Source organism: Callithrix jacchus, chromosome X, assembly GCF_049354715.1.
Source record: "Callithrix jacchus isolate 240 chromosome X, calJac240_pri, whole genome shotgun sequence".
Taxonomy (NCBI): Eukaryota; Metazoa; Chordata; class Mammalia; order Primates; family Cebidae; genus Callithrix; species Callithrix jacchus.
The window spans coordinates 77,621,693-77,641,788 of record NC_133524.1 but is presented as its reverse complement, the minus strand read 5'-3'; the positions used below and the strand labels follow the sequence as shown (position 1 = coordinate 77,641,788).

The following is a 20,096-nucleotide window of genomic DNA, read 5'->3' as shown; positions in this document are numbered from 1 at the left end:
TGAGTTTGAAGATTCTAAAATTATGTAATGTAAAATTATAAATGATACTTTAAAATGTAATTTCCAGAGGGCTTAACCCCTCTGTATGGTGAAAAGAAATAATAGTATTAGAGTTTGATGTTGTAAATTATATTACCTAAAGCTATATATTGGTCTTTAAAGTGTAATGAATAGAGAATTTATCTACTTAGCTATGTGTTCTGTAACCAGGCTCATACTTTAGGTCCTTGATTTCAGCTTGACTGATTGTTCCACAAAATAATACCCTTCTGACCAGGGAATCTGACTACAGGTCTGAGCTTGACTGGGGACTGTGCAAGGGTAAAGTAACATTATTTATTTTCTAATTCAACATACAAATTTCCCAGAGTTAATGAAATGCTTACTTTACCTATATTTATTTGTGGTAAGTCTTATAACCAGGTCAGGTTAAGAATCAGATTTTATAAATTTAGAGAGCTGAATTAAGAAGGAATATAAAAGGAAGAATTGATACCCATATACATATGGATAAATCAGATGGAAATCGAGGTTTTAATTATTAGACTTGGGGGTTTATTAAGTATCATTTGGCCACTTTCATCTGCTGTTTCACAATTTCTCCAACAAGAGTAGCTTTGGATGTTTTTAGGTTTCTAAAGCAAGTCTAACTTTTAGTTGATGCAGGTGAAAGTGATAGAATTACATAGAATTTTGTTTTCATTTTATAACCATAGCATCAATTTACCCAGTTACTCGAGTTTTGCACCATCCATTGAGGAGTAAGAATTTATTGAACAGAAAACAGTGAAGGCACTAAATATTTACTCTGCATGAATTAGAGCTATTAGAAGATTTCTGCAAATGAGTCACCTACTTAGAAGCAGGGGACTGCTTACCGAATCTCTTAGAGTTTCTTTCATGTCTAATTATCTATGAAGGCTTTCCCCTGGTTACTTCTCCAATTAAAAGTGCAAAATGTCAATTTATGAATATTATATAATGTAGCTTAAGATAAATGTTTACCTTCTTGTATTTAAACATTTGCCCCTTTATATTAATCACTATTGCCAATGTAATTACGTATTATTAATTTTACATAGGTAATATATAGTCATATTATCTGAAGCATACAGAATAGGGTATATGCATTCTGGAGAAGCTCCAAAATTAATGCCTTCTTTTAAATAATCAGTAAAAAGTTACCCAGCTATTTCTTTGATTTTTCAGTTGAATACTTTTCTCTTGACAATTACTGAGGTTCTTCCATGTAGATATCAGAATGCTTCATTTATAATCTGACATAAAGGTTTCTGCTTAGAAAGTAACAACCCATTTTACTAATCAAAGTTAGCCTATAGATTTCCTGTTTTGGAGTAAGCAAAAATAAAATGTGCTTTCTTATTTTAATTTCTGGTTTAATAAACCTGAGTAGTATACATTTTATTCCTTAAAGACTTTTGCAACAGCATCTAATTACATCAGTTCACAAATAATACTTCATCTTGACTGGAATACTTAATTTGAATGCAATCATTTGCTGTTCTATCCTTATTCCCTGGAGGGAAGGGCATGTAATTTTAACACATATATAGGAAGACAAATTTATAAGGCATATGTGGGATGAAATAATCATTTTGGGCAAAATAAATTATTAATATGCTCTTCTTTATATGTATTGGAAAAATTAGAAAAATCAGTTTAGCTGTTTGCTTAGTTTGTCAAAAATTATTCCATTGTGATATTAAAGGGCTTGGCTTATAAAATGCCTAGAGTTATTGGCATAAAAATAAAAATCTGATTTATCATAAAGATATTCAGGCTATATATAGGTTATACATCATAATTATTTTCAGAAATTTAGGGCCTGGTGAAAGAAAATTTTTCAACTTCATAAACTTAAAGTATTATTCTACTTTTGTCTAGTTTAATTTACTATGATTGACACACAAGAGTGGAGTTAAATCATACCAGAATAATGATATTTTCATATTTATGGATTCAAATGTATTGTTTCTCTTATAATCATGTCTTTATCTTCTTAGAAAACTATAACAATATATTTTGGCTAATAGTGTATAAAATACCAGGTGTGTTAAAGGAATAAGGGAACAAGTTTTATCAGGGAATTATCCAAAAATAAAAGAAAATAAAAGCAAATTTATTTAGAGTGTTTTACTTTTTATTTGATCATTGTGTTTCTTCAAGATTAAATGGTCTTCAGGCTGCAAAGATAAATAAAATATAATACATGAAAATTTGTGTTCTTATTTGCATCATAAAGTGAGATTAGTAGTTTATTCAACAGCAAAGTATAAAGATATAAAGCCACAAATAATTAAATTTTCTTCTGCTACTACTAGATAATTACACTAAAGCCAATCTTCATGGTTAAAACTAATTGTTTCACTGCTTTCATAGGAATGACATCCATCTTCTTTTGGTCATTGTTAATGTGTAAAATGCAGTTATCATGGTAAACTAGCTTCACTTAATTGAAAATCCCATCACTTCGCATCAATTTTCACTGGTGGAATGTCATCAAATAATATTTATTGCATATCTCATTTTGAAGCTCAAGGCAACTGTAATCAGAGATTCCTATCAGTTACATTTGATGTTATAAACAGCTCGTGAATATTTATTTGATAAGGCACTTTAAATCTTTAAATGCATAACAAAGAAATACCATATTGTAATGATGCTTTTTAAGCCCAATAGCTATTGAAGTTTCTTTGGCTACAAATAAAGAAAATATTTTCTTACATGTAACCGTTCTAGAAATGCTATTGTTTCACTAAAGGTAATGGTTAATTGCTGGATATCAACAAACATCATTTCATTTGCCTTCTCTAGAAGAAACTTGACTGTTGTCCTTCACTTCAAGATGGTTGGAAGCATTTATCAGTCTAGATGGCATAGAGGAATTGCATCTATAAAAGCCATAGGAAGGATGAAAGGAGCAACTAAGTGCTTCCTGGGCGATGGGGTTTGGCAGAAAAATACTTCCAGGTGCCTGTAATCCATTTAACATTTGACCGGTAGAAATAGGTGCTTGTAGACCCTGATCACGGGAGTCTGCATATGAACCACTTTTTGAATTGGTGACCCCCGGGGAGGATAACACAGGCATTTCCATCATGAGTGGGGCAAAAATCTGAGAACTGTTGCTGCTTGATAGTCTTTCAGGAGCAGGTAAAACAAGAGGTTGCTGTTGCCAAAAATTAGTTGAACAAATCTTGCAGCAAAAAGGCAGGTTGACATTGTGCAAGGGCATTCCAAGGGAGTTTGTAGGTAAATGAAACATAGGTGAAGAGCAAGGTGGAGAAAGAAAGGAGTTCAAAGGAGAGGAGACCCCTCCATTAGGGGCAACTGGAGATGAGCCACTGCTTCCACCTGTGAATGACAATTCACTCAATGAATAATTAACTTGACGTTTGATGTTCCTGCTATATTACTAATAATTTCCCCCTTGCTTCATCCTTAGATTAAATTTCCTTGTAAGTTCACAGCTCTTTTAGCTTCTTTGAGAAAGGACATGCTCATTCTTCTGACCAAAGTTGAATATAGTAGCTATACCAGGGATCCCTAATGCACTGGTACAGGTTTGTAACCTGTTAAGAATCTGGCTGCACAGCAGGAGGTGAACAGCTGGCCAGTGAGCATTAACTGACTGCCCGAGCTCTGCCTGCTGCCAGATCAGTGACAGCATTAGATTCTCATAGGAGCACAAACCCTGTTGTGAACTGTGCATGTGAGGGATCTAGGATGAGTGTTTCTTAATGATAATCTAACTAATGCCTAATGATCTGAGGTGGAACAGTTTTATCCCAAAACCATCCCCTCCCAACCCCCACCATTTATGGAAGAATCGTCTTTCACAAAATTGGTTCCTGGTGCCAAAAGTTTGGGGAACACTGATCTACACTACTACCACTATTACTTTTAGCACTGCTACCATGTATCATGTATTAAGCATTCATTTGCTCAAATATTGCACTAGGCACTTATTTTTTGAACCACATTTGTCCAAAGAATTGCAAAGAAGTCTAATTACGACTCAGAGTCAATTATAGCTTAAAAATGCAAACTAGTTTTATTATTTTAAAACCTTAAAAATTACTAAAATAAATAGTTAAGATGAACAAATTGATTGGTTGTTTGGGATTATATCGATTTAATTTGTAGACAGAATGTATAGATTTCATGTACACTGATTTCTTAAAATTCCTCTGTCAGAAGATACATTGATGTAAAAATTCCTCTGACCAAAGTGTATTGATTTTAAAAATTCAATACTAAACTAGTAACTCGTTTACTTGCAATTTGAGAGCATTCTGGATCTCTTAAATAATTAGGAAAACTGTGTACTTTTATTATTTAGGAACATTTTTAACTTTTTCTTTATTAATGCACACTGTTTTGACTTGGATATTTTAAAAGTATGCTTCTTAGATGCTATTAAATTGACACTGTAAAATAAGTGTTTACATTTTTTCAAGCAACTCCCTAAACCACATCGACACAGTCATTCCAGTGAAGTATTTCACCAAATGATAAGACTTCACTTCTTCCCCTTTCAGTTAGTTGATATGGCATCATGTAAAAGTCAGCTTAACTATAATGTTGATTTTGCTTGGTAATTGTAACCTTGAATTAATGGTCAAAGACAAGCAACTTTGATGGAGTAAAGAAAAGGGGATCAAGAAAATTCCATGTCATTTTCAAATAAAAATTATTATTAATTATCAGAGCAAATTAAGGCATTCTTCCACCTGAAAACCTACATTATTTTATTATTATCATTGTTTAGTCATGTAATATACCATCTGAGAATAAATATCTTGCACATATTTTTAAATGCTTGTGGCAATTAAATTGTGAAGACTTAGTATTATTTTAAACATTTACTTTCCCCATGAACAAAAAAAAGAGGAAAATTAGAGCTAAATGATGAATTTAATGCAAGTCATTTTAATGTGTGCTGAAAGGTTCTCATAAAACATAAACTATTCATATCAATAGCTAAAATATTTGCAAATCAGGCTACAAATTCACCATAGGCATATATTAAGAATGTGACACAGTGAGAGGCTGTAGAGTCCTGACGAAACCTGAAAATCACAGGGTATAAGATAACATTAACATATGTCAGTAAGTCCACAATTATCACATTTCTACTCTGTTCCTTCATGCCAGCTTCTCTCTTTTTATTCCTCTTATCTTGTCATTCAAGCAAATGTACACCCACTTACCTTTAAGTACACATTTTCTGGCATGTACTTATCCCCTTGTGTAGTATTTGTTAAAAGGGTTATGGATGTTGTTATTTAATTAATACATAAAAATAAAACAAATGTTCCAAGTTTTCTTACTTTGTGTGTCTGCGCCAAAGGTTTTATAATTGAGAGTGGGAGAAGGCCTCCATGGGTAGGTGTCTAAAAGCCCATCCAATACACCCCTAAAAAAGAGAGTCAACTTTCAGTATCCCCAGAATGCAATTTCTGAAAATAATGGTTTTGAGTTATTTTGCTATATCTTTAAGATGTAACTATTTTAAATATTTCTCTTTTATATAGATAGACTTATGAATAAAATTAAGTCAAACATAGAATTCAAAAATAAGCAAGATCTTAATAGTGAGTAGCAAGGGAGTGGGAAGAAGTAACATTTTGAACACAAAACATCTGGGTTCCTTTTCTACCACCTACTAATTACAAAACTTAGAGCTTTTGAGTCTCTTAGCCAGTTTTCTTATCCTTAATGCTTGTGAAAATAGCTACCTACATAAACATTAGATGTCATTGCTATGCTGCTTACCTGTTTCTTCCGGGATCTCTAAATCCTTTAGCAAAAGGATTTCTGTCTATTTTTAGTTTAGTGATCTATGGATTCAATAGAGAGAGAAAGATAAAGTCATGGCTTTCAGTAAGAACACTGTCACCATTGCTTATCATGGTTACAACCACCAGAAAAGACTTTGCAATATGTAATATGACAATTTAAATAAATATGACCATATTGCAAGTCAAATTTGAAATGGTTAGCTCCTATTTGTAAGTCATTAATCTTTGTTTGTTTTTTGGGGGACGAAGTATCTCTCTGTCACCCAGGCTGGAGTGCAATGGGCGATCTCGGCTCATGGCAAACTCTGCCTCCCGGGTTACAGAGATTCTCCTGCCTCAGCCTCCTGAGTAGCTGGGACTACAGGCATGCCCCACCATGCCTGGCTAATTTTTGTATTTATTAGTAGAGACTGGGTTTCACCATATTGGCCAGGCTGGTCTCAAACTCCTGACCTCATCATGCGCCCGCCTAGGCCTCCCAATGTGCTGGGATTACAGGCATGAGCCACTGTGCCCGACACTTGTATGAATTACATTCTGGAGTTGCCTTCTCACCTAAGATTTACACAATTTATTATCAAACTTGCATGGATGACAATGCAATAACACTATGAATTTTATTTAGAATTGTGGAAAATGTAATTGATTGCAGTTAGCCTCTATTCCGCTATCCCAAGATCCCTCCGGAGTCATTCCCATTTGCCTCAGACATGACCAGCTTTACCTGTTGGTTTTGGTAAGCCGTTACTGTGGTGAACTCAGTTTCTTTAAAGGAGAATGTTTTAACCCTTTCAGTGGGCAAGGACTGAATCTGGGACAGGTCAACACTGCTGTCTTGCTCCATTACGTGCACTCGGGGTTTGTACTTATGCATGGATTGCAGAATGATCTGGAGGAGAAATGATCGATGCTGTCAGAAAAACTGGCTTCCAGTCCCCAACTAGTGCCCTCTCCTGACCAACTGCACCACATGCACACAAAAAGGCAATGATGAGGCTCAAGTAGCTACATACAACGGCTTTTGCTGTGCCATTTGGACTCCAACAGAGGCCCTCAGGGCTAAAAACATCTCCAGAGAAAGACACCTCAGCAGCAATGATTCCATTTCCAGATTGGGGCCCTTTCATTCTTCAAACATTGGTGACCATCGGGTGTAGAAGTGTCACTGGGATCTGCTAGCCTGCTACAGGTTCCCTTGGCAGGAACTGATGGGCTTGGACATGGTGGGAAACCTTCTGACATACCCTACCTCCTAATTTTGGGAGCTTCCCTCTTTCCTTTTGTAGCTGGCACAGAGCCAGACTGGAGAGGGCAGAAGCAGGGGTGCATCTAGGAAGAATGTGCAAGATCAATAGGACCTATGAGGGTAGGTTGTTGGAGAGATTTCCAGGCTGCATTCTGAGATTCCACCACTTGTATCCCTCCATCACATCATACCACACACTGGGTGCCCATCCAACTGCGTGGACTGTAGGAAGGTGATCACAGAGATCACAGTGATTGCCCAGAAGGCCAAGGTGCCTGAGAGTTCCCTGAATGGTTTCCTCCTCCTCTTCCAGACCAGGCATTCTGGCTTAAACAGGTCTCTTTTTGTCCTCAAACTCCCTAGATTCGCCATCCCCAATCGCCAGCACTCTCAGATGCCAAACAAACATTTCAGAAGCCCTAGGTTGTCTACTTTACTTACAAGTGCAGGGCTTGGACAGTTCCTAAAGAATACAACATGTGCATCTATGAAAAGCCTCCCTGGCCTCTCCAGAGTGACCAGTGGGCAGGAGCCTTGGCACCTCCCCTGTTAGGGTAAAGGATTGTGCTCACGTACATAGCCTTTGTCATCCATTTCATTGTTGGTGAGTTTCATGCGGTCAAAGCAGATGATCTGCCGCATCCAGGTCTCTCCTGAGCAGGGTGAGTCCGGGTGAACATAGAATCTAGGAGTGATGCACAAATGGTCCGTATTTCCGGCTGCCATCCACTGTGAGCTGTGATACACATACCTGAAAAGGCACAGGCTGTCATTAGGTGGAGCAGGCCAAATCTGGGAGCTGTTGAGCTCTGTTCCTAAAGACCTTGCTCCAGATCCTAAAGACCTTAGCTCCGTGATCCCAAGGGCAAGGAAGCAGAAGTTTCAACTTAATTTCTAACAAACATTTAGGGGCAAGAAATAAACTGTAAATAAGCATATGTCACAAAAATAAGCATATGTCATAAAAGTGCAGGGCAAGTAAAATGTCATGAGATTTCTAAGTCTGGTTTGTATTTTGTTATAGAAACCACAACAGAAATTGATCTAACCCATTTTACCTCACAGAGAGAACGGAGAAATTCACTAGCTTTGGGTGTAAAAAGTCTGGGAAGAAGTGGAGGACTGACAAGGATTTCTGTCTAACCCACTGGCACCAGTCCTTGTGGAAGCCCTTTTGCCAATAAGGCTTCACATTAAGAAAACCCTTAAGGGTCAGGTGCAGTGGCTTGAGCCTATAATCCCAGAACTTTGGGAGGCCGAGGGGGACGGATCACGAGGTCAAGAGATCAAGACAATCCTGGCCAACATGGTGAAACCCTGTCTCTAAAACATACAAAGATAAATCAGCTGGGTGTGGTGGCACACTCCTGTAGCCCCAGCTACTCGAGAGGCTGAGGCTGTTGAATGGCTTGAACCTGGGAGGCAGAGGTTGCATGAGCTGAGAATGTACCAATGCACTCCATCCTGGGCGACAGAGTGAGACTCCAGCTCAAAAAAAAAAAAAAAAAAAAAGAAAGAAAAGAAATCCTTAGGAACACACCCCTGTGCAGCCTCCAGCTGATCACAATTGTTTTCCATCTCAACTTTCCAGTTTTGCTCCTGTTCCCAAGCCAGCTGCAACTTGAGAAGCAAACAGCTTTTTCTGCCATTTCCATGCTGCAGCCCCAGCAGTCCTCTGAGCTGAGCCTTCTCTTTGTTTTCAAAACTAGCCCTGGATTTTAGCTGGGCTCTCTCCTTGGAGGACCAGGGATCCACCTCTGGGTCAAATGGTCACAGTCCTAGTGTAAACAGCTCTCCCCTCCTCAACCCCTCCAACCCTGAACTGAACCCCAAGTCCCTGAGTCAAAGTGATGGCAAGCTGGTGTTTCTAGGGTGTATCCCAGAAAGGCTTTTTGGCTTTGGAACAATTGGGCCACTTTCAATCTGCTGTAATTTGAGGGCTTAAATAAAGGGAAAAGGATACTTGTATCCACTTAAGACCCAGACATTGCTTCAGGGGAAAGGTTAAAGATGAATAAAAAGACAGGCCTAGACACAGGAACTGCTTGATTGACCTTGAGAGGCAAATCTGTCATCCTTCTGGGCTCCGGCTACCAAAGCAGGACCCCTCAGAGCCCAGCGTGTCCTCAGAAGCCCAGCACCCCATAAAGCCTGGGGATTTCTCCCTCAGTTCATTTAACCTGCTTCCCTTCTGGTCTCCAGAGCCCACACCCTCTTCAATTTACACAACCAAGCCCAGAGCAGTGGGTAGGGAGAGGCTTGGGGTACATTTGAAGCTCAATTAGTGTCCTGCATTCACTGCATGCCAAGAGGGGATGCAGGCAGAGAGAGGTAGAAGCCGGCTCTTCTTTCACTGGGAACCCCATTTTGAATAAGAAAATTCAACTCCCAAAGCCCACAAGAGGGCAATCCTCCACCCCACCCCCCATGCTAGAGTTTTCAAAGTCCTGCTGTCAGGTTGCAGGTCTGAAGGTCCAAAGCCTTCGCCCTAGCCTGGGCATGGGTACCATCCTATGGGCCCCATTACTTATAGCGTTTGGAATCCACTGGCACCACGTCGATGACCATATAGTACTGCTTCCCAGGATCCAACCCTTTCACCTTGACCCGAACAGAGGGGAACATCCGCCTGTAAGAAAGAAAATAAGGACTGACTCAAGAGCTTTCAGAAATGTTTGAAAGAGGGAGTGGTTCTTCACAAATGTTGACTGCAGTAAAAAGTGAAGGGACTCCCAATACTCTTCCCATTTCAAAATAAGTTCAAGGAATAGCATTTGCTGTATGAGGAAAGATGATTGGTTGTGTACTTGATTGAACAACTCTGGTATTTCTATGTGGAGCAGAATATTATTACCACAAGGCTTTGTGCATGCCCCTTCCCAAACATAACAAAAAGCTTACAGAAGAGAAAGTATGGAAGAAAAAGCTGTGTCACAACCTCCTTTTCAAGGATACTTTCTGTGAGGCAGATTTTTAGAAGGCTGAACGTAATAAGACTCACAAAGTAACCAGCTGCAGTGAAGTGGCTTTCCCATGCCAAAAAGTGGCTATGGGTATGGCTCACCTCAAAATAGCCAGGGCCAAGGCTGGTGGGCTGGAGGAACTGTGACATGGGATATTGTCCATGGGTATCTTGCAGGCCCTATGTGAGAGGTCTGGCCACAGTCTGAGACCAAAATCTGATTTTTGTCTCATATTACACAGGCAGGAGACGGGGAGGTGAGTTATTGGAGTCACAGTATACAGAAAAGGAAGAATGAGCCACCAACATGGGGCCAGGTAAGTCCTAGCCCTATTAATTGAGGGGGCACGGCTTTCTAATGTATGCCAAGGAGTTGGGGAAAAGGGACGGAGGAATGCCAGAGCAAACAACTGGAGACTCCACATCTTACCAGAGCAGTAAATTAAGTGCCTAATGTGTGCGACCCTTGCAAACAGCGTGGGCAGAACCGAACCTGCCCGCTTTAGTAATGATCATCTCAGTCCCGATGTCATGGAATTTCTTCCACAATTCAGATCCTTGAAGCTCCATTTGAATATCTTTGTCTTCCAGAGTTTCAGGGATGTTGCCGTCGCCACTGTCGCTGCCGCAGGCAGAGGAAGCAGTTGTTGAGGGCTCTGTCTTAGGTTGTTTTTCTGCTGGACACAGAAACGCGCTCAGGGTTTGAGAGAGCATGACAGTTCACATGCCCACTTCTCGCTGCTACCTATCTTGGAGCAGACAGGCCTTGTCCCTTTCCCAGGAACTTTGGCGGCAGATTCCCCAAGCGCCGCATAACCCCCTCTATGGCCTCTGAATGGAAAGAGAGCGGCTGTGAAAAGTGCAGGACCCCCCTCCCTTTTTTTAGATTTGCCAATCCTCACTCTCCTGGAGACGTTTATAACGGAGACTGGATCCCCTCGGGATTTGGGAACTCGCCAGGCTTCCCATCCCGGGATACAACAGCCATACGCTGGTTCTGAGACCTTTCAACGAAGGTAGGAGGAGGATGTAGGAGAGACTCACTTCACAATCACGTAGGGACCCTACCCTTTACCGCAAAGAAACTGCTGTACTCCCGGAGGGATTCGGAGGCGCTGAAACTTCTACACCACCAGGTGGTCGAGGTGTCCCGCCGGCCCCTAACGTGGCTGATGGCTGAGTCAGGACGCGAACCAGGCGGAGAGATGCGGATCCAGTAAGCTCGGGCAACCGGCTCAGGGCAATGGGAGTACTTACCCCGCTGCTCGCTTTTCCCTGCAGCGCTTCTGCTCTCCTCCTCTTCCTCTCCGCCCTCTTGGAGTTTTCTTTTGCTGGGTCCCGCCACTAAGGCTTCCACGGAGAAGGCATGCGCCCGAGAGCTCAGAGCCATCCCTGGAGGGGCGAAGGGATTCTTTGCAGCAAAGTTTCAACCTGAACTGGGCTAGGGAAGGAGGGGAGACACAGATGGAGGGCACAGAGGGTAAAGGAAGGAGGGAAAGCGGGAAAAAACAAAACAAAACCCAAAACCCAAAACCCAAATCTGAAAAAACAATTTCTGTATTTGTATTCAAAGAAAATAATTGTGTGTGCATGTGTGTGTGTGCGTGTAATTTTTATATATACATTTTTTTGTTTGAATAGACAAAATGAAAGGAGAGGAAGATCGAACTAGTGTATATGTCCTTCAGAGTCTAGTCTCCCTTCCTCTCAGTGGACATATGCAGACCATTAGTCTCAAATCCCTGATTCCAGAACCTGGCAGAGCACAGAGATTGGCAAGCGCCGGCCTTTTAGGGAGCAGACCTGCCGCCAATTGCGGCTCAGGTTGCTCGTATTGGGAGTTACTGTTGCATCCAGTGAATACCCAGCCGGTCACTGCCTCCACTGTTTGTTTTGGAAACTATTGGAAGCATAAAAAACACAGTGAGTGACACTTCAGAGTCTGACAGGGAGGGGGGTTGGGGACTTGTTGAAAAAGAGCTACAGATAGGGAGGTGGAGAGAGAAGAAAAGGGAGACACAGGTTAAGATTTTATATTAAATTGTAAAACTCAAAGACATGTGAAATAATTGTCCACGAGGGGCCGCTTTTATTGAAACAGATCCAGAGAGGTGTATCAGGGTCTTTTGGCTCTCCAGTGAAAGCACTGGGAAACAGAAAGGAGTACAAGATTTTTGGGCCAGTTGGCTCTGCAGTTGAAGTCTCAAACTAGGTGAGAAGCAGTTGTGCCAGTTTATTCTCTCTCTTCTAGTAGTGAGATGAAGGCAGGCAGGAGTCTCCCAGATGCAACTGTCAAGCATCAGAGAAAATGTGGATCTTCAAGCCCTGTCTCTGCTGGAGCCCAGTATTCCCATACATAGCCTTTGTTTTTTCTCACAGGACTTAATAAGCAAACACAGCCTAAAAACTCTAGAGCCACCAGCATGGCAACGAAAGGGCCTTTGCTCTCCAAAATGTGCCCAACTCAAAATGTTCAGATTAAATAATTGATCAGTGCCTCCTGGAATATATTCTTGGGCTGGATTTTACTTTTCTTTAAAATGGATAAAGAAGTTTCTTTTTTTTTTCAGGAAGAGACTTGTCTACAATGTCCAAAGAGCATGTTTATGGGTGCAGATATGTCTGCCTGTGTGCATATGATTTGGTCACCTATCTTTCATCAGAAATAAGAAATCAAGTGACTTGGACTCTTCTGCAGGTGCATCTTAACTAATGGCATTTGCATATTTCTGGAAAAATTGCATTATTCTCTTCTGACACATTTGTACCAACGGCATGTGAAGGTGGTCCAAATTCATTTAAAATGAGATGGAATTTGAATTAACTTATATCTCAGTATTGGAATCTGAGAGTAAAAGACCCTTGTGTGCTTTTGATTTCAGCTACTTAGGTACAAATGTGCCCTGCTAATGTGATATCAGTGGTACTGTTGGTGGCAGGGTGATATTCAGCCATAGGGAGGAGATCTTCAGGCAACTGGGTATGAATTTAAACACTCTAAAAAATCTCAGGTAATATGGCAAAGCTTGATGCTGCTGAAGGGTTTGGCTCAATAATTATTTATCCACTGCTCATCATGCAGAATTGAGAAAGACACTGTCCCTGTCCTAGACAGGCAAAGTGAACCTTACGGGACAAGGCCAATTTCGTAGAGGGAACTTGGTCTGGAGAACAGCCACATCAGCCTGTGATCTTTGCCACATCTCTTAGAGCATTTGTTTCTTTTTGCAGCTATTGAAGTGGGGGGAGAGTGTTTATTTTCTCTTACTCAGAAGATATATCTATCAATCTATATATAGATATATATATTACATATAGATATATATCTAAATATATATACACACACATATACATATATATTATTCATTGCATGTTCTTACCTAAAAACACAACTCAAAAACAGAAAACTCGAGCTTATTTGTTAATTTTAGTGTGCAAATTACCATATATATTCTAATATAGGCATTTTCTTGCCTTTGAACCTTAGCTCACTTTATTGTTAAAAGGCAGAACATCACCTTGTATAGAAAGGGAAGACTTTCTTATTGGGAAGAATTAATATCGTGAAAATGGCTATATTGCCCAAAGTAATTTACAGAATCAATGTTATCCCCATCAAGCTACCATTAACTTTCTTCACAGAACTGGAAAAAACCACCATGAACTTCATATGGAACCAAAAGAGAGCCTGCATAGCCAAGTCAATTCTAAGCAAAAAGAACACAGTGGGGGGCATCACACTACTGGATTTCAAACTATACTACAAGGCTACAGTAATCAAAACAGCATGGTACTGGTACCAAAACAGAGATATACACCAATGGAACAAAACAGAGGCATCGGAGGCAACACAACATATCTACAATCATACAATCTTTGATAATCCTGACAAAAACAAGCAATGGGGGAAGGATTCCCTGTTTAATAAATGGTGTTGGGAAAACTTGCTAGCCATGTGCAGAAAGCAGAAACTGGACCCCTTCCTGACACCTTACACTAAAATTAACTCTAGATGGATTAAAGACTTAAACATAAGACCTGGCACCATAAAAACCCTACAAGAAAATCTAGGCAAAATCATCTAGGACATAGGAGTAGGCAAGAACTTCATGAACAAAACACCAAAAGCATTGGCAACAAAAGCCAAAATAGACAAATGGGACCTAATGAAACTCCACAGCTTCTGCACGGCAAAAGAAACAGTCACTAGAGTGAATCGGCTATTCTTTATTAACATTATGACAAGGATTTGGTAGTGGGAAAAGAAGTTCCAAACTCGTTTGACATATAGCTCCCATCTGCCTTTTAGTAAAATTTGTTTTAAAGATATCTTAGTCTATTGTGCTGCTATAGCGGAATACTTGAGACTTGGTAATTTACAATGAACAGATACTTGCTGGCTCAGAGTTCTGGAGGCTGGGAAGTACAATATTAAGGTGCTGGCTACTTGTGAGGGTCTCCTTGATCACATGGTGGAAGGTGAGAGGATGAGAGACAGCAAGAGGGAGCTGAACTTGCCTTTCTATAATGGCACCAACTCCACCTGGAACTCCCCCGGCCTCATCACCTTCGAAGGGTCCCACCTCTTTAATACTGTTATAGTAGCAATTAAATTTCAGCATGAGTTTTGGAGGGGCAAACATTCAAACTGTAGCATGAAGGAGACCTTACCATTTTACATAATCCTTAGTAAAACTTGTGTGATTCATGTAATGGAGACTGTAATTCACATATCGGTTACATTGGGACGCTTGGGTATTTCCTATGGATTTTAAGTATTGGGTAAACTTAAGAACACTCTGTATGGAATATTTTCTGCTTGGAATCGAACACTGGGGTCTATTGGGGGGAAAAGGGGAGGGCCAGCGGGGGGGGGGAGCTGGGGAGGGATAGCCTGGGGAGAAATGCCAAATATGGGTGAAGGGGAGAAAGGAAGCAAAACACACTGCCATGTGTGTACCTATGCAACTGTCTTGCATGTTTTGCACATGTACCCCAAAACCTAAAATGCAATAAAAAATAAATTAATTAATTAAAAAAAAAAGAAAGGGAAGACTTTGCTTGGCATCTTTTTGTAAAAAACAGATTTCTGTAAAAATAAGGCAAAAGATGTTTGTTGCTTTGTCTGTGTTAGTATTTTAGACTGCCTAACATATGATGTGGTATTTTTAAATCAACAAAATAGCATATCTTTGGTGTAAGTCTCTTTCTTAGAAGAAACTTCTTCCTTAATATTTATTACATGCATGTAATTTAGTCATCCAGGACTTTTTATTTTACTAATCTTAACTTTTCCCATTTCTATTTCTGTATATATCTGTTGACATCACTGGGAGATAGGTAGTTCAGCTCTCTCTTCTATGTACTAGACTAAGGTATAGTTAATTACTGTTAACTTGCTTCTGAGGGGGAAAATATTGCCTTATCTCATAACTAGCTTTGCAACCTGATCAGCTGTAGAAGCACTGGGCTGTCAGGTATTGGGAGTCTGAGGAGCATACACTAAAGCCAGCAATTCATTCTCCACATCTGGAAGTTTCTTTGGGCCATCTATCTATTTCATCCATGAACACACATAAACCTTTATAAGAGACTCTTCACAAATGGAGGGACAGCAAAACATGTGGAGGGAGTCTCTGAGACCCACAGGTGCCCACAATAGAAAGAAGAATATGTTTTTTAAGTTTGATAATAAGAAAATCCTTATAGTAAAATGTTGGTTTTGAATTGCCCACTCCCCCTGATTAAGATATTTTGGCAAAGTTTCAGGCTTGTAGAACATGAATCTGAAATAAGCTACTCATTGGCATTTTTTTTTTTTGCCATTACTTGGGAAAGACCTCCTTAGAATGAACACTCAAGAAAGCAGTCAGGAAATGTAATCAGCCTCCTCACAACATCATTTGAGTATCTGAATTCAACTTAGCCTGCACTAGCTAAGTTATATGAAGAGATAAATTAACTTTGTTTGCTTAGGTGAGCTTCAGCTGGGTTAACCCAAAGGATTGCATTTGAATTTCAAAAATCCATAGGAAACATGTCTTCTAGAATACATAATCTGTTTTTAACAGTTTGATCCTTGGAAATATACTTTTGGTATTTTACCAATGCAATGAAAATGTATGTTCTTATACGATTAGATAAAATGTGTTAATGACAAGCCCCTAAATCATAGCTGTGTTCTCACTTCAGGAAATTGAGGGACATGGCCTAATTAATACTAAAGTAATTCTCACACTGAATCCCTCAACTTCTGTTTAGTTTAATTCAATATAGTCTCTCCCGAAGTCTGCTTTTATTCATCTAGTCATTGACTTATGCATGTCAAACTTTGTTACCCTCATTCCTAGGTAGAGTGGAGGAAGAATAAGTAGGTATACAAATTCTTGTCTGTGCTCATTATGTTTTTCTCATGGGGAGGATTGGAAGCTAATGCTTATGCTTGCCAAAACTTTAGCTACAGGAAAATGTATTCTGTTGAATTTAATCATGGGTTCATGCCACTATCAAATGGTGAAGGAAGGTCTTCCTAAGATAATAATTACATTAGGCTTGAGTTCATTGTATTTCTCATTCTAACTGAAGTATATCAAAGGCATACAACTACCTTTTCTTATTTCTTGACTTAATTCATAACTTAAAGTTGTTAGAATTTTTTAAAAATTCCTGGGAGATTCGATCCCAGAATTATGGAGAAAATTTTGTACTTGGCTATTTTTGAGCAAGCTAAATTAATAAAAGAAGAAAAAACTTTTTTAAAGTCCAGATGTAACTCTACCCTATAGTGATCCAAGTAATTGCCAGAAGAGGCATTCTATGGCCACCTTTCAGCTGACTTTTACTTCCTGGAACAGTGTAAATAATAAATAACTGTGAATGCATCCTGTCTCTTTTAGTCCTCAAACACTCTCCATTAAAACATTGATCTTAAGGCCAGGTATATGGGCTCACACTTGTAATCCCAGTCCTTTGGGAGGCTGAGGGAAAAGGATAGCTTGAGTCCAGGAGTTTGAGACCATCCTGGGCAACATAGCAAGAACCTTTCTCTACAAAACATAACAAACAATTAAAAAAAAACACCAAACTAGAGTCAAACCCAATCCTTTTCTATGCTACCTTTTGGGTGCTCCATTGGCACTTGTAGAGTCATATATTAACTGAAGGCCAAATCACAATTGCTGGACATAATATTATTTCATGGCTTGAGTTTGTGGTATGTGACTTTTTGGGTTAGGTTATTTAAACTTGAGTAGTATGCCTTATACATTTCTTTTCTTTTCTTTCTTTTTTTTTTTTTTTTTTTTTTTTTGAGCTGGAGTCTTGCTCTGTTGCTGGGGCTGGAGTGTAGTGAGTAGATCTCAGCTCACTGCACAGTCCGCCTCCAAGGTTCAAGCGATTCTTCTGCCTCAGCCTCCTGAGTAACTGGTATTACAGGAGCCCACCACCACACCAAGCGAATTTTTGTATTTTTAGTAGAGTGGGGTTTCACCATGTTGGCCAGGTTGTTCTTGAATTCTTGACCTCAGGCAATCCACCAACCTCTAGCCTCCCAAAAGGCTAGAGCCTCATTAGAAAGTACCACTGCTTAGAGCCCTTGGTTAGGGATTACAGGCATGAGCCACCATGCCCAGCCATATGTTTCTTTTACTTACTCCACTCCCATCTTTCCTTTTCTCTGTTCTTTGTTTACGCCACGTTTTTAAAAATGAGGATGAGAGTCAGAGTTGCCTCCAAATATGCTATATGCATCAACCCCAAACAAAGTGGGTTAGGGTTTGAAAAGTGACTGTAGGTGCCAGTTTGATATTCTAAAATAGATAATTTAAACATGTAGCAAAATTTTACTGGCACAGATCACTTGAATGGAGATATGCCAAGTTTATTACATCCATGAATTACTGAAAAAAAATACTCTTTATGAAGAATGATTTTATCTCCCTAAAACCAGAAAAATGCTTGCTTTATACCCTCTTCTGCTACACATGCTTTCTCACCAAATGACTCTCAATGCAGTCCTCAGATCAGTGAGTCATCATCATCTGGCTCTGCTTAATTTGGGTAGCTATGAGCCCAACAGAAGGAGATCCTTCTGTTAAGAAAGGATCCTGAATTCCACTGGGCCCACCAAATCTCATGCTAATCTTTCTGCTATTTACTTACTCCCGGATATTTACAAGATATTTTCCTCTCCTTACATTGGCACCTCACTTCATTCCTAGGGCATGTGAATAAGGTACTAAAGGCTTCTTTCCATATTATCATAATGATCTGTATTTAATCAGGGCTTTTCAATACCTAACAACCACAAATGTACTGACAGTTGAAAATATTTGGTAGTAGGCTGAGGGATTTTTATTAAGTCTATCAAAACACTAAATACAGAAAAACACCTATATTGCCTGTGCTTAAAGCCAGTCGATGCCTTCTTTCATACATTATCTTCCTTCCCGGGGTCCCCACATTAACATTACTAGACAAAAAGCTGCTCCTTCATGAAGTAAATTTTTATAGAGTTAGTAAGCCCTAATCAATATTCCAAGGGGCAAAAGGGAAGGCTTTAATCATTAAGAAATAAAGATAAAATTTAAAAAATACGAAAGAGAAATTACAGAAAACAGTAAGGCATTCATAGGGATAAGTCTGCTGAACTGAAGCAAAACAACCACACCACCCTACAGCAAACTCCTTGACATCCCTTTTATGACCAAGTGCTTTCTGTAGTCTCCTTCTCTAATTTTAAGGCACTTGTGTGTGTGATATGTGTGCTTGTGTGTTTGTGTTACAATTCAGTATATGAACTCAAGCTCTGGTGAGAAAAATCAGGAATAAGTAAGAGGAAACAAAGTCTTTTGGCACACTTTGATGTTCCCTCTCTCATCCCAATGCACTTCAGACCTCCTCCTGAAATCAAGTGAGTGCAGAGGATTCAATAATCCTCCTGCCTCTGTGATCTAGAGCTCCTTGGGGAAGAGTCTCATTAGAAAGTACCACTGCTTAGAGCCCTTGGCTAGGGCCGCTTTTCAGTGTTAGACACCTGCCACTCAGCTCACTGGCTTCCATGTTGGCTGCAGTCCTCACCTTCCAGGTTGCACTTCCATCTCTTCCGCTGGCTCCCTAGCTCTCTAAACTAGATCTGTGAGCCCTAATGCATACTCTCCTGGGCCTGGGAGCCTTCTGGTAGCATTGCTGCCTAGGAGAGGGACTATTGCTAGCTTATTTGGGTATTACAGCATACTTTCAACAGACAGGACAAGTCTAGTCTTCATTCATTTTAAGGAGCACTAACATTCTACTTCTACTCCCCCAAGAAATAGTGATTGCAAGATCTCTGTCACAAAATTCCTAGTTGAAGAAAGATGAAACTGACAATTATTAGCTGGACTTTCCTAGTGTTAGGGACTTGGTTAGTGATAGCTAACAGAGAAGGCAGAGGCTGAGGAGAATCCTTGTGCTGATGTCCCCCTAAAACCCATAACATGGCCAATAAGGCAGAGGTATTTACCTGGAAGGCAAGAAGCAGTGCGTTGCTGTGTCAAAAGATCAGGTCACCCCAGTGGTTCTGAAGTCAAGTCTCAGTCAGAGCTCATTCCCTTTAAAATGCCTGCAGCAGCTCTTCTCAAGGGCCAAGAGAAGAGTGGCCTAGAGCCAGAGCACAAACGAACGTGGTGTTCTGGCCCTCAGCTGTGGGAGAGACACTTGCTACTTCCTAGATTGGACTCCAGCAACTTCTCCCACAGAAGACCTACTTTTACTCAAGGTTGGCCATGAAGTCACAAAGACAGTCTGTGATTTCAGCTTTCAGAGCCTCAAGGCTGCAGGCACCCTCCATCCTACCTCAGCCTCCCAGTGCAAGCAAGCCTGGCTGCATCCTGCTCTGAGCTACAGATTAATGCACTTGGGAAAAATGCCTTTGAACCAAGAATGGGTTGACTTTACAAGTCTAGTCAGCTCATTTCCATGCCCAGCAGGAGCACTTGCAGTTGGAGAATACTTTTCAATCCTCAATCAACAGTAGCAGCTCAGAAGCTTCCCCCAGGGACTCAGCTCTGGAGTAATCCACTAA

The 20,096-nt window shown here is 40.1% G+C and overlaps 1 protein-coding gene across 3 annotated transcripts; it reads right to left on the bottom strand.

Annotated features, from left to right (window-relative positions):
• Positions 1 to 2,380: 2,380 nt before the first annotated feature.
• Positions 2,381 to 19,669, bottom strand: TBX22 (T-box transcription factor 22). Of its 3 annotated transcripts, none has more exons than XM_035288740.3 (9): positions 19,536 to 19,669; positions 11,291 to 11,474; positions 10,527 to 10,710; positions 9,599 to 9,700; positions 7,648 to 7,822; positions 6,550 to 6,714; positions 5,800 to 5,864; positions 5,355 to 5,440; positions 2,381 to 3,375 (listed from the first exon to the last, which is right to left on the bottom strand). In XM_035288740.3, the coding sequence occupies exons 2-9, from the start codon at positions 11,421 to 11,423 to the stop codon at positions 2,819 to 2,821; spliced, it is 1,467 nt and encodes a 488-aa protein (XP_035144631.1). In that variant the 5' UTR covers positions 11,424 to 11,474; positions 19,536 to 19,669; the 3' UTR covers positions 2,381 to 2,818. The 3 variants fall into 3 exon arrangements, with proteins under 3 accessions (XP_035144631.1, XP_017824263.1, XP_008987790.1); XM_017968774.4 differs by having other exon boundaries at positions 10,527 to 10,707; XM_008989542.5 differs by having other exon boundaries at positions 11,291 to 11,425.
• Positions 19,670 to 20,096: the final 427 nt, after the last annotated feature.